This window comes from Schistocerca serialis, chromosome 1 (genome assembly GCF_023864345.2).
Source record: "Schistocerca serialis cubense isolate TAMUIC-IGC-003099 chromosome 1, iqSchSeri2.2, whole genome shotgun sequence".
Lineage (NCBI taxonomy): Eukaryota > Metazoa > Arthropoda > Insecta > Orthoptera > Acrididae > Schistocerca > Schistocerca serialis.
In genome coordinates, this window is record NC_064638.1 from 371702621 (window position 1) to 371726179 (window position 23559).

Sequence of the window (23559 nt, forward strand, 5' to 3'; positions counted from 1 at the left end):
TAAAAAAAACTTCAAACATTTTACGAAAAGAGAACAAGTACCTGTACAGAAACTTTAAAATCCATTGTAAGAAACAATCATTAACTTCCTTTTTATTAAGAAATAAATGTCTCGCCCCCCCCCCCCCCCTTCCACCCAACAGACAGTAAACATACAAGTCTAGGTCACAAGTAAAACAGTCTACTTACAGGTGTAAATTATGTTTTTTGGGTGAACAGAAGATACAGAAATATTCTTGGCAGTGGAAACTACTGCATCACATATGAAATACCGAATACAAGTCTACTAAAAAAGATTCAAAACTATACCAGTGTTACTCTGTTGCCTTGAGTAAATTAAGTTCTCCTAGAACTTATCTTTTTATATGTGTGTCGTGTTGAGCACTACTTTTGGCTAACTGACCTTTGCTTAGTGAGTTCATAGCAAGTGAACAACACTTGTATTGACTCCTTGAAACTTTATTAGGAATGTACACCCGACATTACTCTTATTAACAGACAGGATAGAAATGGCATAATTTGGAAATCTAATCCTTGACAAAAAGGAATTGATTACAGGCTATAACTTGGTAACAGCAGATAACAGAGCATTGGCAAGGAGCATACATTACTAACAAATTCACAAGAAACAAAGAATAAACAGAAAGCATATAGAAACATAAAAAACACAGTACCCATGGTGGCTGGGAGCACAACTGTTCAGACAGCTGCAATTCACTTACTAAGAAGACTGCACTGCTCGTGCACTAGTTAATGCAAGTCGGCTGATGTGTAGGGCACTACATCAGTCCCCTAGGCGGAAGCAAAGTGTTGGCATTGACTAATCATGCCGAGAAACACACCTGGCAGTCAGAATGAGTCATCAGCATCAGAGGAGGAGCTGCATTAGTAGACGGATGCTGTAGTGGCGGAGCTTATGATATAGTGTCTTGATCTGAGGTGGGTGGATGCCTCTGTCGAGCCACTGTCAGTGGAGTATTGTGGAAGACATATGCTGATTTAACATGGTTCAATGAAATACTTGTAGCCTTCTTGTTCTCCAGAATGTCCACTGTTTGGGTATGTCATTGGAGAACTTTATATAGGCCAGAATATGGTGCGTGCAGTGTAGAGCAAACTTGCGTACAATGTTCCAGATCTTGGTGCGCGAAGGAGGGTGGTGCGCCATGCTGTGAGGCTTCCAAAGGATGGATCCTGGAAACATACCCTCTCAAGTGATGCAAAGATTCTGGCTGATCTTGTGCGGCTGTTTCTAATGTGTCTGTGTCGACAAAATCACCAAGTAGACACAATGCCTCACCATAAACTAATTCTGCCACTGACGAACCAATGTCACACTTGAGTATTGTTTACAGACTGAATAGTACCACAAATAGTGCCGATAACCAGGTCTCTTTGAGGAACATTAGTGCTGCCTTCAAACAACAGTGACAGCATTTAATCATACCATTGCTTACCGGATGGTAGCTAGTGTTCTTACAGTGAGTATAACAACAATACTTGGCCAACTGAGTGAACTTTTAATAAGTACCTCTGCCAATTCAATGGGCAAAGCAGTTCAACAATGTCCAAATGTACATGGGAAAAGTGAGTGGTGGTCTCTGTGAAGTCTGCAATTAGGACTTGGATATGGTGGGTAATCTTGCAGTGTTGACACTTGAGACAAGATCTGACCCATTCCTCACAGTCTTTCTGCACGCCTAGCCACACAAAACGCTTAGATGCTACGCAAATTGTTGGATGCACCCCTAGATGGCACAACTCATGGACAGTGTTAAAAGATTGCCTTCTGAACACTGGTGACAGAAAAATGGACAAGGTCAGCCATGAGAGACATTGCAGCACAGTTGCATTCTTTCCCCTGGAATGTCAATCAGCTGTAGCTTCAATACTGATGTAACATTGCTGACTTACATAAGGAGTTCATCATCTTCTCACTGCACATGTGCAAGTGTGGAAAAATCTATTGAATTGGAGACGCTGTTAACACGCAATAGACAATCTGTGATGAGATTGTTGATTCCAGCTATGTGCTTAATGCCTCTTGTGAATTGAGGCATGAACTCCAAGTGGTTAAACTGTCTGGGTGAACACTTGGCACTGTTCCACCTGAATGCAAACATCAATGGCTTGTGGTTTGTATAAATTGTGAGCACTCATGCTCTGACTTGAGGACAAAAGCATTTTACTACCAGGTAAACAGCCTCGTGGTCTCGTGGTAGCGTTCTCGCTTCCCGAGCACGGGGTTCCAGGTTCGATTCCCGGCGGGGTCAGGGATTTTTCCTGCCCCGAGATGACTGGGTGGTGTTGTGTCGTCTTCATCATCATCATTCATCCCCATTATGGTCGGAGGAAGGCAACGGCAAACCACCTCCATTAGGACCTTGCCTAGTACGGCGGTGCGGGTCTCCCGCATCGTTCCCCTATGCTCTGTAAAGAAGCATGGGACTTCATTTCCATTTTTTCCAAACAGCCAGGAGCTCACATTTGTGTGTGCTCCATTTCCTCTGCAAATGCGACAGTTGTTGTGGAGAGAGTGCCAGTGGTTGCCAGGCATTATCCGACCATTGTTCTTGTGCTGTAGCGCTCCACTGACAGCTATATGGCTCACACACCCATCACTACAGCTAGTGGTGCGTCAAACCATGGATGTGCCAGAACTGCTGTATTGGCCCGGCTCTTCTTTACTATCTCACACACAAAACACATATTGCCTATCCACTTCACCACAGACTTGCTACTAACTTTTGAGCCCGATAGTGCCACCATAAAGGTTCCTGTAACTCTGCAGCATGAGGAATGTTTCGTCCACAGAAGTTTAGCATACTCAAGAATCTTTGACTGCTGTTGGCCAGGCTAGCAGCAGTACCGTGTCCACCTTCTCAGGCCGATGAAGGGATCCTGCAGCAGAGATCTTATGGTCTAGGAACGTCATCTCTGGCTGCCCAAAGACACACTTGACAAGATTCAGGATGACTCCATATAACCCAGTCACTCCTGCAGATGCTGTCGACACTGTTCCAAGTTGGCGGAGAACACTAGGACATCATCAATATACGCAAGGCAGTATGGTAGCCTTTGGAGGATGGAGTCTATACATCTTTGCCAAGTTTGAGTGGTGTTGCATAACCCAAAAGTCATCAAAATGCTTCCAAATTACCCAAAAGGCATTATTATGGCAGCCTTGAGTACGTGTTCCATGGCTACTGGTATCTGAATATATGCCTGAAAATGCTCCAGAACAGTGAATACACAGGAACCAAGTAATACACAATTATAAACCCTCAAAAATGTTACAGTGTATCTGTCAGGCACTGGTTGTGGGTTAAGCTCATGATAGTCGTTGCATGGGCACCTTTCCACCTTTATTTGGCACCAAGCGTAATGCTAAGGACCACGGGCTTGTAGACAGCCACATTATGCCTTCATAAAACATAGAACCAAATTTGGCCTTCACTTTTGCTAAGCGCTTTGGAGCCAAACATTTTGGCCGACACACTACAAGGGGTCTATCTGTCGTCTTTATGTGGTGCACTTAGTCATGCGGTATTTGCTTAGGAGCACCAGGTGGCCTGGTCAAGTTTGGGTAGTTGCTTAACAACTCTGCATAGTCACCCCCAGAAGCCTGCATCAACTTGGCATTAAGAATTGCTGCGCTGTGGTGGAAACTAGTGATTGCTAAGCCAATGACGTTGTTCACTAAGCAAGCATTTGCAATGTCTGGAAGTAGTCAGTAGTGTGCCATGAGGTCTGCTCTCACCTCAGTGACGCCCATGACCGTGCAGTCCCACACCTACGAATGGTACAGTTCAAGGTTTAGTTCCATCCACTGTATGTCATGACTGATGGGCTGTTGATCACCATCAGACAGAAGGCAGTTGATGGCAGGCAAAGATGCATGGACATTTGAAGCAGGCTGTTCGGATCTGGCCCCGTATCTACTAAGAATTTCATGCTGGCACCTCTGTTGGTGACAAACAGGTGCTTGGAGGACGTCTGGCAATCGGCTGCACCTACTAGTGACCACCAGTTGTATGTGGGTGAGAGCACAGTGATGAACACTTCTTCATCTGATCACCACACCAGCGGTGCCAGCAAATCTGTATGTTGCCTTGAAAGTCACGACACCACCAGAAGATCTACTCCTTGAAGATCATTGGTATCAATCTCTGCCACTGATAGTGCTGTCCTCTGACAACAGCACACTGACCTGGGCACACAACAGTTCAATCTTTGCCTCAAATAAGTCATGGTCAGCCCGTGCTACTGTTGCTGCAGAGATTGCATTGCACTGTTGTCAAGTGCTGCGACTGTGCTGATCTATGCAGGTGCGATTGCATCTCATATTTGTTTGGCCAGCTTCGCCACGGCATCCATCAGCATATAGGTCTGAGAGACAACTATAACTTCTATCGGCAGCAGCAAATGACTGCTCCACAGCAACTGCATTGACCTTACTGCATAGGCATCTCAGAAATTGGAATGGCTTTCTATCGACCATATTTTCTTGAGTAAGAACTTGCCATCTATGTTCCTCTTTTGATGCGGTCACTCATTGAATCAATTCTTACTTGAGTTTGGGACAGGAGTCCGTCTCCAGTGGTGCCATAATTTATATCTTGCACCTCAGCGACGAATCGATTGTTGAGTCAGCTTACTATGAATGCGAACTTAACTTATCCCTGCAAAGGGGAGGGGGGGGGGGGGGGGAGTGGAACTTGCTTCTGTTTGCTTGAACCAAAGGACAGGATTATTCAGCCAGAATAGTGGCAGGCACATTGCTATTCTCAATACTATTCGGCTATTCTCGATACTATTCATTCATCAGCCATCACTCGATTCGAATGAGATACCACTGATCACAATGGGGTTCACCACTTGCTGAGTTCTGTTCTGCTTTAGGCTACCTGACTTTTGCTTGATGTGTTTATAGCGACTAAGTGAATGACACTTGTATGGCTCTTTCAAACTTTATTAGGAATGAATGCCTGATGTCAGACTTACAAATAGAAAGTATAGAAATGCCCTAATTCTGAACTCTAATCCTTAACATAAAAAGGAATAGATTACAGGTTTAACTGGGAAATACCAGGTAACAGAACATTGGCATTGTACATTACCAAACTCACAAAACATGAAGAATAAACAGGATGCATATGAAACATCTAAAAGAAAATTTATTGTGTACCAAAAATGAAAACAAAAGAATAAATTAAAGTATTGTGATGTGGGCAAGTACATAAACTGCAGTAAATCACCAAGAATATGTAGCAGTCTACAGGGCAGCGGCCACGCGCTAACTTTAAGTTCAGGGCAGTGCATGGGTCAAAAACACTCAGCAGCAATTTATCAAAGCGTAGATGAGAGATCTGATAGTAGATTATGAGAAGAGCAGTTTGGTTTTAGGAGAAGTAGAGGCACTTAAGAAGCTACTTTAGCACTGCAGCTAATAATAGAATGCAGATACAGGGAAAACAAAAAAGCATATACTGCATTCGTACATTCAGAAGACTTTTTGATCATGTGGACTGGACTGAATTTTTTTTCCATTCTTATACAGTATGGTATACCATACTGGTACAGAAGGATAATTAATTCAGTTCTGACAGACCGCATAGGAGATGTCATCCTAAAACTGCTCAAAAGAATTTGGGGAACACATGTATGAATGTCCAGTACGTTAAGTCTATTTTGATACAGGCGATACTTGTGGTCTTATTGCACAGTGTGAAATATTTGCTTTCAATGTACGCAGCAACTAAAGTCATTCACCATCTGTCAGCTGTGTTAGCATGACAGTGTTAGGCAACCACTCAAAAGGAAGTGAGTGCTGGTGTCCCAGTGCTCCCTAGTAAGGTACACAACGGCAGTTGCCATTAGTGGATATTGTATTCAACCAAGCACATACAGTGAAACATCTTAATGCAGTGCATCTTGCAAGAGCAGTCTGTTTGATCTAAGAAGGATGGATTTTCCATCATGTTGCTGCATATGCCAATGTCCCTTCGCCTGTCATGTACAGGTTTTGGATGTGCTACAGAGATACTGGTCAATACACAAGGGAAGTTGGACAAGTTCGTCAACGCAATACAACCCCACATGAAGACTGATATTCAGCCAATTTTGCATTGTGGCATAGTACAGCTACTGCCAGAATGCTGCAAGATGATCTCAGAAGAGCCACTGGAGCCACAGTGTTCAATCGGACTATAAGGAATAGATTACAAGACAGGACCTTACTACCCACACGTCCTGTTTGAGTACACCCCTTGACATGACATCATCTCGCAGCATGCCTTCAATTCCGCCTTTCCCATGTCCACTGGCAACTTCATCACTGGTGAAATGTGTTATTCACAAACAGATTTCCTCTGATGTACAGTAATGGCCAAGTTTATGTGTGGAGATGCCAAGCTAAGCAGTGCCCACCAGATGTCATCCAGGAAATCGACAGATTCGGCTTAAGTTCTGGGATGGTGTGGGGTGGCATCAGTGTTGAGAGCTGTATGGATGTTGTCTTTCACAGTCACCTTACCACCATGCAATAAATCGAACAGATCCTGTTTGACCATGTTGCCGGTGGCTGCTGCATATGGTGAATTTCTTCTTATGCATGATAATACCAGGTTATGTGTGGCGCATATTGTCAGGGATGTCTTGTGAAGCCTGGACATTGAAGTAATGGAATGGCAAACACTGAGTCCCAACCTAAACCCCACTGAGCAGGTGTAAGACATGTTAGCCCAACATATTCTTCGTGATCCTGTTCAGCCAGAAACTTCACTTCAAGAACTCTTCAAGATCACTCAATGAAGAATGGGAATGGATACTAAAGGGGGCCCTCCACAGGCTTATATGGAGTGGGCCAGATAGGTGTCAGGCAGTGATAAATGCTCACTGAGGGCTTACATATTTCTGAATCTTTCAAAGTTAAATGAAAAGTAGATGGGACTACAGTAAGAACGATTGTTTCCAATTTCTTTTGATGCCCATCAGACATTTCAGTTTTTGATGTGTAAATGAACGAGGATGTAATGACATTTTGTTGCCTACTTAATTTGTGAAAGAGAGAAGTACAATGAGGTAACATATTTTGTCCTCAATTATTGATCAATGGAGCATGGCAGATGTCCAAAGTTATGTTCCCCTAATTCTTTTGGGCAGTGTATACTGAAGAGACAAACTAAGTTAGGGACTCATATATATATAATAGAAGGAAACATTCCACGTGGGAAAAATATATCTAAAAACAAAGATGATATGCCTTAGCAAACGAAAGCGCTGGCACGTCGATAGACACACAAACAAACACAAACATACACACAAAATTCAAGCTTTCGCAACAAACTGTTGCCTCATCAGGAAAGGGGGAAGGAGAGTGAAAGACGAAAGGATGTGGGTTTTAAGGGAGATGGTAAGGAGTCATTCCAATCCCGGGAGCGGAAAGACTTACCTTAGGGGGGAAAAATGGCCGGGTATACACTCGCACACACACACATATCCATCCACACATATACAGACACAAGTAGACATATTTAAAGACCTGGGTTGGTAGACAACGATGTGCACATAGGTTAGGTGGTTGTGTTGCCACCAAAACACGTTAAAGGATGGAGAGATTCGGGAAAATTTCGAAAAAACGGCGTGTAAATGTATTAAAGAGAGTGGTTTTGTGGTGGCAGATTATGAAAATGAGGCTAACAATTGTCTGGCGAAGAAATAATGACGTTAAAACCTGTGGGAAGCGGCTAAAAATTATCAGTGATGTGGGAAGAACGGAAATGGAAATAAAGTGAAAATTATCAGAACTAGACGAAAAGGTTGTTTAATAGGTGAAAGGAACTGTTTGTGGACTAGAAACGGTGGATTTTATAGCAGCGGTAGTGTTGAAAGCGGAAAAAAATTTTTTGGTTATGGTTTGGAAGTGGGTGACGTATTATTGAGTATATATAGGCGGGATAAAATTGTATAGTAGATTACAGTAAAAAGGAGAAGGTGAATACAAAGTGAAACTACTGGCACAAACAAAAAGAGAAAATACGACGACAGAAAAGATTTCGAAATGTGACAGTGACAATAACAAACGTAATTGTTGGGTTCAAATTAATGATATGAATTAATAGAGGGAAACATTCCACGTGGGAAAAATATATCTAAAAACAAAGATGATGTGACTTACCAAACGAAAGCGCTGGCACGTCGATAGACACACAAACACAAACATACACACAAAATTCAAGCTTTCGCAACAAACTGTTGCCTCATCAGGAAAGAGGGAAGGAGAGGGAAAGATGAAAGGATGTGGGTTTTAAGGGAGAGGGTAAGGAGTCATTCCAATCCCAGGAGCGGAAAGACTTACCTTAGGGGGAAAAAAGGACAGGTATACACTCGCACACACACACATATCCATCCACACATATACAGACACAAGCAGACATATTTAAATATGAATGAAGGCATTACTTCCTCACTCAGTGGGAAAAGAAAGTCTAATAACAAACATGAAACAGAGAGAGCGAGAGAGAGAGAGAGAGAGAGAGAATGGTTGGACACACATTTCAACACCAGTCATTGCTGAAACGTCTTGTTTAATGAATGTTGAAGGGAAGACTTAAAGTGGAACACCTGAATATGTAATTATAAGGCAGTGTGTTGTTGATTTATAATGCAACAGTTATGCTAAATGAAGAGGATGGCTGGCAAATGACAGGAATGGAATTGCACGAAACCAAACTTATGAGTGATAACTGGAACAACAACTTAGTTCCAATAAATGAGCAACAACACATATGGATCATTTTAAAGCTTATAATTTCAGTGATTAATTTTTTTAGAAATAATGATACTTACCTCGAGAAGAAAAGGCAACACAGGTATGAATACACCTGAATTTGCTGATAGTTCTATTAACATTTCAAGGCAGTGGAACCGAAGAGGAAAGTACTGTGCAGAAGGTACTAACTTGATGGTTCCAATGGAAACCTACAATAAAATTGAAACATAAAAATCATAAAAACCATTTAAAATCAGAATCATCATACATTTGGAAACAGGTAGAAAATACACAAAATTCATTTAAAACAGTAATGGAAATTCCTGGATGGAGCAATACATAAAATAAGGGAAAGGCAACCTCTCACCTGTAGTGGACCGATGCAAGTAGCACAGAAATACCTAACAGGAAATAGCATCCGAACAAGCTTTTGAGGAGTATTGATACTCTAATGCTATTTTGTCTAAAACTGACATGGTGAGACCGTGGCTGCGTACAATTAATGTAGTTAATTCTTACAAAGAAGAAGACAGCAACCAACCACTATTAATACTGCTATTTACTTAGGTAAATAGCACTGTAACCGGTTTCGAACTGCAAGTTCATCATCAGACAGCTGTTCACATAATTTGCAAGATACACTTTACATAATCGTCAGTTTTGGATTTTTATTCTACCACTGTGGCAAAATATTCTTGGTGTGTTGGTGTCCTATGGTAGAAAACAGTGTTAGAAGTGCCCTATGTGAAAATAACTAACCTCCAAATGATGAAATACAAAGTAAATAAATATGTGAAGTTAAGTGGTTACGGTACTCATGTCAAAAATATTTTTCAAATATTCCAAAATATACTCAGCACTTACTTAATTTGTACATCACCATATTGTGCAAAGCAACACACACACACACACACACACACACACACACACACACACACACCAAAAAGAATTTGCCACATGTGAAGTTATCACAAAGATGGCAGATTTATAAATACAACAGTGTCAGAGACATTCTCTCTCAGAGACATTACAATATACAGATTGCTTTGATTTCACAGTATGACTGTTTTTAAGGAATAACATAACATAATGAAAATTAAAACACAAACCTTACATTATGAGCATATAATACTACAGATGAAGTTGACAGATGCATTAATCAGCTTGTGTGAATGCTACTTATATGTTGTTATGCAAATACTGTGCTATATACTAGGAGCAACATAGGGGTGAGATAAAATGAATAATATGACAGTAACAATTATATTAACATCTATGGTGCACTGAAATTTTGAATCAAGTATAGTTGCAGTAAAATAGTTGTTTTAGCATTACAAGTATTTATATTACAAAGAATAAACGTTACATTGGAAACATACCATATTCTGTGAGCATTAATTACATATAAATTGGGAAATGTAGTGGCCAGTCATACATTACTGCAACTGTAAAATTGATTTATAAATAAAAGTGGTGTGCCATACTACATTAATATAATTACTACCGTCACATTATTCATGTATCTCATGTATATGTTGTCACCTGTTTATTGCATTGTATTTACACAATACCATATAAGTAACATTCATGCAACTGGCTGTCAATCCAGAGCATGAAAATATTATCAATGAATCTTAATCTGACAACTCTGTTTTAGGTGTTGACTGGATAGGTAGGATTTCTCCAGATAGGAATGATTCCTCCAAATGACCATTAATAAGATAGCATAAGATGCCTTGCAAGTTTGCATGGGAGTACAACAGATCTGTTTATAGATATGGGTCACACCCACAGTAATCAACAAGAAGTCTGGTGGTAACAGGACAGGAACTATGGGGAGATGGTGAAGGCAGTTAGCAGAGTCTTGAATACCGAATGGGAGGTTATGGACAATAGTTTGGAGGTGTTGGTCAACAAAGGCATGGGTCCATTCTGAAGATGTATTGTACCCAGCCACAAAGAGAAAATCCATAGGAAGACCTATGGAACAGTGTTTGTGGAGTTTGGAAAGTAGGTAAAAGATAGAAGTGCAGGGGGCTGCTGGTGTGAGGAGGGAGATGAATTCAGGTGTCAGGTTTTGAGACAGACCTAAGGGCTTGGGGGACTACTTGAGGCCATGTTAGACTTCTGGGATGGGATCGATTTGGAGGGGTGGGGAGGGGGGAGGAGGAAAGAATGAAGGAAGGAAACAAGGAAGGAAGGAAGGAAAGAAAGAAAGAAAGAAAGAAAGAATGAATGAAGCGAGGAAGGAAAGAATGAAGCGAGGAAGGAAAAAAAGAAAGAATGAAGTGAGGAAGGAAAGAATGAAAGAAGGAGGGGAGGGAGGGAGGGCAGGGAGGGAGGGAGTGCATGACGGAGGGATGGGAGGGGAGGGGAGGGGAGGGGGAGGAGAGGGAGAGGGAGAGGGAGTGGGAGTGGGAGTGGGAGTGGGAGAGGGAGAGGGAGAGGGAGAGGGAGAGGGAGAGGGAGAGGGAGAGGGAGAGGGAGAGGGAGAGGGAGAGGGAGAGGGAGAGGGAGAGGGAGAGGGAGAGAGCAGTTCAGAGAAACTTGGGCTTGAATGGAGTATACAGATGGCCCACATTGTGAAGCAGCTGTTGAAGTCATTTGTGTTGAGGCATGCAGTATGTTCAGTAAATGGATGGCCAAAGTTTACAGCATTTAACAGTTTGGGAGTGGCCATTCATACATGTAGAAAGTTGGTTACTTGTCATATCCACATAGAATGCTGTATAGTGATTGAAGCAGAGCCGACATATAACATGACTGCTTTCATACATGGCCCTGCCTCTAAATGGGTGGGAAATGCCTGTGACTAGACTGCAGTAAAATGCCACAAACCCAAAGCAATAAGTCTCCCTACTGGTCATCCCATTTTCATTGGTTAAAATGCCCCCACAGAATGAACCTCTGCCTTTTTTTACCAACACCTCCATACTATTGTCTGTAACTTCCCATCCTACATCCCCCATTCCTACTTCCCTCTCCACCTCTCCACATCCTGTCTAGTTCAGAGTCATGGATGATATTTTCATGATCTGGACTCAAGGCAAGGACAATCGTTGCTCTTTCCTTCACAACTTCAACACCTACTCTCAAATCCACTTCACATGTTCTTTCCCAGCTCATCAAGCCACCTTTCCAGATGTCAATCTCTACCTCTCAGATGACTCCATAAATATGTCTGACCATATCAAGTGCACCAACCACCAACAGTACAGCCACTTCCACAACTGTTACCCATTCCATGTTAAAAAGTCTCTTCCTTAGAGCCTTGCCCCCCCCCCTTTCTCCCTCCCCATGGATGCCACATCTGCTGTGGAAAGGAGGAGTTGTCCAAATATACCAATAACCTTACCAGAGACTTCATGGACACACAATGTCCTATCCAAGTGATCCATAAACAAATCTTCCATACCATCTGCTCCTCTGACATCAGTAAACCTGTTAACCAGCCACCAACCACAACTTGTCTGATCACCCAGTATCACCCTGGCCTTGAAAAACTCAACCACATCCTCCACCAGGGCTTCAACTACCTCTTGCCCTGCCCTGGGGTGAGGGATATCCTACTCATACCATCCAATGTAGCATCTGATACCCACCCAAACTATGGAATGTTCTTGTCATCCCTATTTTAGTTCTATTCCCAATCCTGCGCCACATGAGTTACTCCCCTGTGATCAACACAGGAGCAAACCTGTCCCATACACCCATACACCCATCCACCACCTCTGCCACAGTCCAGTCACAGGAATTTATTATTCAATAAATCACAGTGTCATGTGTTAAAGCAGTCATGTTATATATCAGCTATGATGCAATTACTGCACAGCATTCTATGTGGGCACAACAAATAACCAATTTTCTACTCGCATGAAAGGCCATTGTCAAACTGTGGCAAACCACAAACTTGACCATCAAGTTGTACATGCTACAAACCACAAAACAAATTATTTCAACAGCTGTTTCACTGTTCGAACCATCTGGATACTCTCTTCTAGCACAAGTTTCTCTGAACTATGCAGTTGGGGTGGAAAAGGGGTAGGGATTGGGAAGGGATTTTTTTTTTTTTGGGGGGGGCGGGGGGGGGGGGGGGGGGAATATGTAGGTAAGGGAAAAGACTAGTAGGATAGTGTAGTGGTGTATTAGAAAGCTTGTGTAGTGCTGGAGGGGGAGCCACCAAAGGAGAAGTAATTGCAAGTGAGGATATAGTTGGTCAGGGTGAGTAGGAAGGTGGTTGTGTGTTTGGAGTCAATCAATAGTTGAGAATTAAGGTGGCAATGTCTTGGGCACTGGAGATGTTAATGTAGAGGGACATGGCATTAACAGTAATGGGCAGGGAGCCAGGTGGTAAAGGAATACAAACTGTGGAAAGTTGGTGAAGGAAATAGTTTGCGTCTTTAATATAGAAGGGTACATGAGTAATAGGCTGAAGGTGTTGGTCCACGAGAGCTGAGATCCTCCCTGTGGAGGCACAGTAACTGGCCACAATGAGGTGTCCTAGGTGGCTGGCTTTATGGACTTTAGGAAGCATCTAGAAGGTAGGAGTGAGGATATAAATGGGTGATTCTGAGACACTTTTGTAGTGATTTTATATAAAAAAAATAAAATATTCAAGATCACATTTAAGGAGATAACAAAATAATTTATTAATAATCATAAAATAACTACAGAAAGAAGCCAGATGGATGAAACAAAAAGACTGAAGTAAGTACTCAGCACCCTCTGTTGGTGTAACCACAGGAATGCAGCACAAGTGAGATAATCAGAGGAACTTAACCACTCTTGTACTCCACAACATGCCATGTCAAGAAAACGATCATAAAAATTTGTTCCAGTCAACAACATCACAGTCAATGAATACAATATATAAAGAGAGACCAAATAATCAAATACGAAGGTAATATGATTGATTTAAGAAAATAAAGAAAATATCTAATGGACGCTATAACAGGCAATGGCAAAGCAAAATACACATAAGAGAAGTGGTAGATGACTAACATAAAATGTTGTTGTTGTTGTTGTTGTTGTTGCTGTTGTGGTCTTCAGTCCTGAGACTGGTTTGATGCAGCTCTCCATGCTACTCTATCCTGTGCAAGCTTTTTCATCTCCCAGTACCTACTGCAACCTACATCCTTCTGAATCTGCTTAGTGTATTCATCTCTTGGTCTCCCTCTACGATTTTTACCCTCCACGCTGTCCTCCAACACTAAATTTGTGATCTCTTGATGCCTCAGAACATGTCCTACCAACCGATCCCTTCTTCTGGTCAAGTTGTGCCACAAACTTCTCCCCAATCCTATTCAATACTTCCTCATTAGTTATGTGATCTACCCATCTCATCTTCAGCATTCTTCTGTAGCACCACATTTCGAAAGCTTCTATTCTCTTCTTGTCCAAACTATTTATCATCCATGTTTCACTTCCATACATGGCTACACTCCATACGAATACTTTCAGAAATGACTTCCTGACACTTAAATCAATACTGGATGTTAACAAATTTCTCTTCTTCAGAAACGCTTTCCTTGCCATTGCCAGCCTACATTTTATATCCTCTCTACTTCGACCATCATCAGTTATTTTGCTCCCCAAATAGCAAAACTCCTTTACTACTTTAAGTGCCTCATTTCCTAATCTAATTCCCTCAGCATCACCCGACTTAATTAGACTACATTCCATTATCCTTGTTTTGCTTTTGTTGATGTTCATCTTATATCCTCCTCTCAAGACACTGTCCATTCCATTCAACTGCTCTTCCAAGTCCTTTGCTGTCTCTGACAGAATTACAATGTCATCGGCGAACCTCAAACTTTTTATTTCTTCTCCATGAATTTTAATACCTACCCCGAATTTTTCTTTTGTTTCCTTTACTGCTTGCTCAATATACAGATTCAACAACATCGGGGAGAGGCTACAACCCTGTCTTACTCCCTTCCCAACCACTGCTTCCCTTTCATGTCCCTCGACTCTTATAACTGCCATCTGGTTTCTGTACAAATTGTAAATAGCCTTTCGCTCCCTGTATTTTACCCCTGCCACCTTCAGAATTTGAAAGAGAGTATTCCAGTCAACATTGTCAAAAGCTTTCTCTAAGTCTACAAATGCTAGAAACGTAGGTTTGCCTTTCCTTAATCTTTCTTCTAAGATAAGTCGTAAGGTCAGTATTGCCTCACGTGTTCCAGTGTTTCTACGGAATCCAAACTGATCTTCCCCGAGGTTGGCTTCTACTAGTTTTTCCATTTGTCTGTAAAGAATTCGTGTTAGTATTTTGCAGCTGTGACTTATTAAGCTGATAGTTCGGTAATTTTCACATCTGTCAACACCTGCTTTCTTTGGGATTGGAATTATTATATTCTTCTTGAAGTCTGAGGGTATTTCGCCTGTTTACATCTACATCTACATCTACATTGATACTCCGCAAGCCACCCAACGGTGTGTGGCGGAGGGCACTTTACGTGCCACTGTCATTACCTCCCTTTCCTGTTCCAGTCGCGTATGGTTCGCGGGAAGAACGACTGTCTGAAAGCCTCCGTGCGCGCTCTAATCTCTCTAATTTTACATTCGTGATCTCCTCGGGAGGTATAAGTAGGGGGAAGCAATATATTCGATACCTCATCCAGAAACGCACCCTCTCGAAACCTGGCGAGCAAGCTACACCGCGATGCAGAGCGCCTCTCTTGCAGAGTCTGCCACTTGAGTTTATTAAACATCTCCGTAACGCTATCACGGTTACCAAATAACCCTGTGACGAAACGCGCCGCTCTTCTTTGGATCTTCTCTATCTCCTCCGTCAGACCGATCTGGTACGGATCCCACACTGATGAGCAATACTCAAGTATAGGTCGAACGAGTGTTTTGTAAGCCACCTCCTTTGTTGATGGACTACATTTTCTAAGCACTCTCCCAATGAATCTCAACCTGGTACCCGCCTTACCATCAATTAATTTTATATGATCATTCCTCTTCAAATCGTTCCGCACGCATACTCCCAGATATTTTACAGAAGTAACTGCTACCAGTGTTTGTTCCGCTATCATATAATCATACAATAAAGGATCCTTCTTTCTATGTATTCGCAATACATTACATTTGTCTATGTTAAGGGTCAGTTGCCACTCCCTGCACCAAGTGCCTATCCGCTCCAGATCTTCCTGCATTTCGCTGCAATTTACTAATGTTGCAACTTCTCTGTATACTACAGCATCATCCGCGAAAAGCCGCATGGAATTTCCGACACTATCTACTAGGTCATTTATATATATTGTGAAAAGCTGTGGTCCCATACCACTCCCCTGTGGCACGCCAGAGGTTACTTTAACGTCTGTAGACGTCTCTCCATTGATGACAACATGCTGTGTTCTGTTTGCTAAAAACTCTTCAATCCAGCCACACAGCTGGTCTGATATTCCGTAGGCTCTTACTTTGTTTATCAGGCGACAGTGCGGAACTGTATCGAACGCCTTCCGGAAGTCAAGAAAAATAGCATCTACCTGGGAGCCTGTATCTAATATTTTCTGGGTCTCATGAACAAATAAGGTGAGTTGAGTCTCACACGATCGCTGTTTCCGGAATCCATGTTGATTCCTACAAAGTAGATTCTGGGTTTCCAGAAATGACATGATACGCGAGCAAAAAACATGTTCTAAAATTCTACAAGAGATCGACGTAAGAGATATAGGTCTATAGTTTTGCGCATCTGCTCGACGACCCTTCTTGAAGACTGGGACTATCTGTGCTCTTTTCCAATCATTTGGAACCCTCCGTTCCTCTAGAGACTTGCGGTACACGGCTGTTAGAAGGGGGGCCAAGTTCTTTCACGTACTCTGTGTAGAATCGAATTGGTATCCCGTCAGGTCCAGTGGACTTTCCTCTATTGAGTGATTCCAGTTGCTTTTCTATTCCTTGGACACTTATTTCGATGTCAGCCATTTTTTCGTTTGTGCGAGGATTTAGAGAAGGAACTGAAGTGCGATCTTCCTCTGTGAAACAGCTTTGGAAAAAGGTGTTTAGTATTTCAGCTTTACGCGTGTCATCCTCTGTTTCAATGCCATCATCATCCCGTAGTGTCTGGATATGCTGTTTCGAGCCACTTACTGATTTAACGTAAGACCAGAACTTCCTAGGATTTTCTGTCAAGTCGGTACATAGAATTTCACTTTCGAATTCAATGAACGCTTCACGCATAGCTCTCCTTACGCTAACTTTGACATCGTTTAGCTTCTGTTTGTCTGAGAGGTTTTGGCTGCGTTTAAACTTGGAGTGGAGCTCTCTTTGCTTTCGCAGTAGTTTCCTAACTTTGTTGTTGTACCACGGTGGGTTTTTCCCGTCCCTCACAGTTTTACTCGGCACGTACCTGTCTAAAACGCATTTTACGATTGCCTTGAACTTTTTCCATAAACACTCAACATTGTCAGTGTTGGAACAGAAATTTTCGTTTTGATCTGTTAGGTAGTCTGAAATCTGCCTTCTATTACTCTTGCTAATCAGATAAACCTTCCTCCCTTTTTTTATATTCCTACTAACTTCCATATTCAGGGATGCTGCAACGGCCTTATGATCACTGATTCCCTGTTCTGTACATACAGAGTCGAAAAGTTCGGGTCTGTTTGTTATCAGTAGGTCCAAGATGTTATCTCCACGAGTCGGTTCTCTGTTTAATTGCTCGAGGTAATTTTCGGATAGTGCACTCAGTATAATGTCACTCGATGCTCTGTCCCTACCACCCGTCCTAAACATCTGAGTGTCCCAGTCTATATCTGGTAAATTGAAATCTCCACCTAAGACTATAACATGCTGAGAAAATTTATGTGAAATGTATTCCAAATTTTCTCTCAGTTGTTCTGCCACTAATGCTGCTGAGTCGGGAGGTCGGTAAAAGGAGCCAATTATTAACCTAGTTCGGTTGTTTAGTGTAACCTCCACCCATAATAACTATCCACTTCTACTTCACTACAGGATAAACTACTACTAACAGCGACGAACACTCCACCACCGGTTGCATGCAATCTATCCTTTCTAAACACCGTCTGTACCTTTGTAAAAATTTCGGCAGAATTTATTTCTGGCTTAAGCCAGCTTTCTGTACCTATAACGATTTCAGCTTCGGTGCTTTCTATCAGCGCTTGAAGTTCCGGTACTTTACCAATGCAGCTTCGACAGTTGACAATTACAATACCGATTGCTGCTTGGTCCCCGCATGTCCTGACTTTGCCCCGCACCCGTTGAGGCTGTTGCCCTTTCTGTACTTGCCCAAGGCCATCTAACCTAAAAAACCGCCCAGCCCACGCCACACAACCCCTGCTACCCGTGTAGCCGCATGTTGCGTGTAGTGGACTCCTGACCTATCCAGCGGAACCCGAAACACCACCACCCTATGGCGCAAGTCGAGGAATCTGCAGCCCACACGGTCGCAGAACCGTCTCAGCCTCTGATTCAGACCCTCCACTCGGCTCTGTACCAAAGGTCCGCAGTCAGTCCTGTCGACGATGCTGCAGATGGTGAGCTCTGCTTTCATCCCGCTAGCGAGACTGGCAGTCTTCACCAAATCAGATAGCCGCCGGAAGCCAGAGAGGATTTCCTCCGATCCATAGCGACACACATCATTGGTGCCGACATGAGCGACCACCTGCAGATGGGTGCACCCTGTACCCTTCATGGCATCCGGAAGGACCCTTTCCACATCTGGAATGACTCCCCCCGGTATGCACACGGAGTGCACATTGGTTTTCTTCCCCTCTCTTGCTGCCATTTCCCTAAGGGGCCCCATTACACGCCTGACATTGGAGCTCCCAACTACCAGTTTCATACATCTTGCTCACCAGATGGTAGAGTTTTGTCAGGACTGGCTCTCCCACGGCCGTCAGTAGTTCCAATGGAATATTGTCTACTCCGGGGGCTTTGTTTCGACTCAGGTCTTTCAGTGCTCTGTCAAACTCTTCACGCAGTATCGTATCTCCCATTTCATCTTCATCTACATCCTCTTCCATTTCCATAATATTGTCCTCAAGTACATCCCCCTTGTATAGGCCCTCTATATAGTCCTTCCACCTTTCTGCTTTCCCTTCTTTGCTTAGAACTGGGTTTCCATCTGAGCTCTTGATACTCATACAAGTCGTTCTCTTATCTCCAAAGGTCTCTTTAATTTTCCTGTAGGCGGTATCTATCTTACCCCTAGTGAGATAGGCCTCTACATCCTTACATTTGTCCTTTAGCCATCCTTGCTTAGCCATTTTGCACTTCCTGTCGATCTCATTTTTGAGACGTTTGTATTCCTTTTTGCCTGTTTCATTTACTGCATTTTTATATTTTCTCCTTTCATCAATTAAATTCAATATTTCTTCTGTTACCCAAGGACTTCTACTAGCCCTCGTCTTTTTACCTACTTGATCCTCTGCTGCCTTCACTACTTCATCCCTCAAAGCTACCCATTCTTCTTCTACTGTATTTCTTTCCCCCATTCCTGTCAATTGCTCCCTTATGCTCTCCCTGAATCTCTGTACAACCTCTGGTTCTTTTAGTTTATCCAGGTCCCATCTCCTTAAATTCCCGCCTTTTTGCAGTTTCTTCAGTTTTAATCTACAGGTCATAACCAATAGATTGTGGTCAGAGTCCACATCTGCCCCTGGAAATGTCTTACAATTTAAAACCTGGTTCCTAAATCTCTGTCTTACCATTATATAATCTATCTTGGGTAAAATATTCCGGAGGTAAAATAGTCCCCCATTCGGATCTCCGGGCGGGGACTACTCAAGAGGATGTCGTTATCAGGAGAAAGAAAACTGGCGTTCTACGGATCGGAGCGTGGAATGTCAGATCCCTTAATCGGGCAGGTAGGTTAGAAAATTTAAAAAGGGAAATGGATAGGTTGAAGTTAGATATAGTGGGAATTAGTGAAGTTCGGTGGCAGGAGGAACAAGACTTCTGGTCAGGTGACTACAGGGTTATAAATACAAAATCAAATAGGGGTAATGCAGGAGTAGGTTTAATAATGAATAGGAAAATAGGAATGCGGGTAAGCTACTACAAACAGCAGAGTGAACGCATTATTGTGGCCAAGATAGATACGAAGCCCACGCCTACTACAGTAGTACAAGTTTATATGCCAACTAGCTCTGCAGCTGACGAAGAAATTGAAGAAATGTATGATGAAGTAAAAGAAATTATTCAGATTGTGAAGGGAGACGAAAATTTAATAGTCATGGGTGACTGGAATTCGAGTGTAGGAAAAGGGAGAGAAGGAAACGTAGTAGGTGAATATGGATTGGGGGACAGAAATGAAAGAGGAAGCCGCCTGGTCGAATTTTGCACAGAGCACAACATAATCATAACTAACACTTGGTTTAAGAATCATGAAAGAAGGTTGTATACATGGAAGAAGCCTGGAGATACTAAAAGGTATCAGATAGATTATATAATGGTAAGACAGAGATTTAGGAACCAGGTTTTAAATTGTAAGACATTTCCAGGGGCAGATGTGGACTCTGACCACAATCTATTGGTTATGACCTGTAGATTAAAACTGAAGAAACTGCAAAAAGGTAGGAATTTAAGGAGATGGGACCTGGATAAACTAAAAGAACCAGAGGTTGTACAGAGATTCAGGGAGAGCATAAGGGAGCAATTGACAGGAATGGGGGAAAGAAATACAGCAGAAGAAGAATGGGTAGCTTTGAGGGATGAAATAGTGAAGGCAGCAGAGGATCAAGTAGGTAAAAAGACGAGGGCTAGTAGAAATCCTTGCGTAACAGAAGAAATATTGAATTTAATTGATGAAAGGAGAAAATATAAAAATGCAGTAAATGAAACAGGCAAAAAGGAATACAAACGTCTCAAAAATGAGATCGACAGGAAGTGCAAAATGGCTAAGCAGGGATGGCTAGAGGACAAATGTAAGGATGTAGAGGCCTATCTCACTAGGGGTAAGATAGATACCGCCTACAGGAAAATTAAAGAGACCTTTGGAGATAAGAGAACGACTTGTATGAATATCAAGAGCTCAGATGGAAACCCAGTTCTAAGCAAAGAAGGGAAAGCAGAAAGGTGGAAGGAGTATATAGAGGGTCTATACAAGGGCGATGTACTTGAGGACAATATTATGGAACTGGAACAGGATGTAGATGAAGATGAAATGGGAGATATGATACTGCGTGAAGAGTTTGACAGAGCACTGAACGACCTGAGTCGAAACAAAGCCCCCGGAGTAGACAATATTCCATTGGAACTACTGACGGCCGTGGGAGAGCCAGTCCTGACAAAACTCTACCATCTGGTGAGCAAGATGTATGAAACAGGCGAAATACCCTCAGACTTCAAGAAGAATATAATAATTCCAATCCCAAAGAAAGCAGGTGTTGACAGATGTGAAAATTACCGAACTATCAGCTTAATAAGTCACAGCTGCAAAATACTAACACGAATTCTTTACAGACGAATGGAAAAACTAGTAGAAGCCAACCTCGGGGAAGATCAGTTTGGATTCCGTAAAAACACTGGAACACGTGAGGCAATACTGACCTTACGACTTATCTTAGAAGAAAGATTAAGGAAAGGCAAACCTAAGTTTCTAGCATTTGTAGACTTAGAGAAAGCTTTTGACAATGTTGACTGGAATACTCTCTTTCAAATTCTAAAGGTGGCAGGGGTAAAATACAGGGAGCGAAAGGCTATTTACAATTTGTACAGAAACCAGATGGCAGTTATAAGAGTCGAGGGACATGAAAGGGAAGCAGTGGTTGGGAAGGGAGTAAGACAGGGTTGTAGCCTCTCCCCGATGTTGTTGAATCTGTATATTGAGCAAGCAGTAAAGGAAACAAAAGAAAAATTCGGAGTAGGTATTAAAATTCATGGAGAAGAAATAAAAAGTTTGAGGTTCGCCGATGACATTGTAATTCTGTCAGAGACAGCAAAGGACTTGGAAGAGCAGTTGAATGGAATGGACAGTGTCTTGAGAGGAGGATATAAGATGAACATCAACAAAAGCAAAACAAGGATAATGGAATGTAGTCTAATTAAGTCGGGTGATGCTGAGGGAATTAGATTAGGAAATGAGGCACTTAAAGTAGTAAAGGAGTTTTGCTATTTGGGGAGCAAAATAACTGATGATGGTCGAAGTAGAGAGGATATAAAATGTACGCTGGCAATGGCAAGGAAAGCGTTTCTGAAGAAGAGAAATTTGTTAACATCCAGTATTGATTTAAGTGTCAGGAAGTCATTTCTGAAAGTATTCGTATGGAGTGTAGCCATGTATGGAAGTGAAACATGGATGATAAATAGTTTGGACAAGAAGAAAATAGAAGCTTTCGAAATGTGGTGCTACAGAAGAATGCTGAAGATTAGATGGGTAGATCACATAACTAATGAGGAAGTATTGAATAGGATTGGGGAGAAGAGAAGTTTGTGGCACAACTTGACCAGAAGAAGGGATCGGTTGGTGGGACATGTTCTGAGGCATCAAGGGATCACCAATTTAGTATTGGAGGGCAGCGTGGAGGGTAAAAATCGTAGAGGGAGACCAAGAGATGAATACACTAAGCAGATTCACAAGGATGTAGGTTGCAGTAGGTACTGGGAGATGAAAAAGCTTGCACAGGATAGAGTAGCATGGAGAGCTGCATCAAACCAGTCTCAGGACTGAAGACCACAACAACAACAACAATCTATCTGATACCTTTTAGTATCTCCAGGCTTCTTCCATGTATACAACCTTCTTTCATGATTCTTAAACCAAGTGTTAGTTATGATTATGTTGTGTTCTGTGCAAAATTCTACCAGGCGGCTTCCTCTTTCATTTCTGTCCCCCAATCCATATTCACCTACTATGTTTCCTTCTCTCCCTTTTCCTACACTCGAATTCCAGTCACCCATGACTATTAAATTTTCGTCTCCCTTCACAATCTGAATAATTTCTTTTATTTCATCATACATTTCTTCAATTTCTTCGTCATCTGCAGAGCTAGTTGGCATATAAACTTGTGCTACTGTAGTAGGTGTGGGCTTCGTATCTATCTTGGCCACAATAATGCGTTCACTCTGCTGTTTGTAGTAGCTTACCCGCATTCCTATTTTCCTATTCATTATTAAACCTACTCCTGCATTACCCCTATTTGATTTTGTGTTTATAACCCTGTAGTCACCTGACCAGAAGTCTTGTTCCTCCTGCCACCGAACTTCACTAATTCCCACTATATCTAACTTCAACCTATCCATTTCCCTTTTTAAATTTTCTAACCTACCTGCCCGATTAAGGGATCTGACATTCCACGCTCCGATCCGTAGAACGCCAGTTTTCTTTCTCCTGATAACGACATCCTCTTGAGTAGTCCCCGCCCGGAGATCCGAATGGGGGACTATTTTACCTCCGGAATATTTTACCCAAGAGGACGCTATCATCATGTAATCATACAGTAAAGCTGCATGCCCTCGGGAAAATAAAATGTTGTCAAACAAAAAAAAAAGTAAGCACTGGGCTCAAAATCGCTTTGTCCACTGAGCTCTTTTGTTGGATCCTTTTTTTCTTTATTTTTGCCTTTATACACTTTAAGATCTTCCAACAAATCGTGAGCATGTGCTTTTTGTGCCCTGTGGAGAATGTCAAAATTATACTCAATGCTCCCTATAGTATGGCTGGTTTCTGCTAACTGCAATCCCAAGGCAGTTCCACTATGTGACTGCAAATGCTCCTTAAAACCTACATTAAAAGAGCAGCTGGTTTGTCTGGTATAATAGTCATCACATTACAGTCAATTCTGCATACCTCGAGCCACAAATTTGCCACATGCATTTCTT

The 23559-nt window shown here is 42.2% G+C and overlaps 1 protein-coding gene across 1 annotated transcript in view; it reads right to left on the reverse strand.

Annotated features, from left to right (window-relative positions):
• LOC126470620 (nucleolar complex protein 2 homolog) overlaps positions 1-23559 on the reverse strand; it is a 160892-nt gene that overhangs the window by 34748 nt on the left and 102585 nt on the right. The window contains exon 9 of the mRNA XM_050098583.1: positions 8850-8981. Within this exon, the coding sequence (XP_049954540.1) occupies positions 8850-8981 (132 nt within the window). The remainder of the gene's footprint in view (positions 1-8849; positions 8982-23559) is intronic.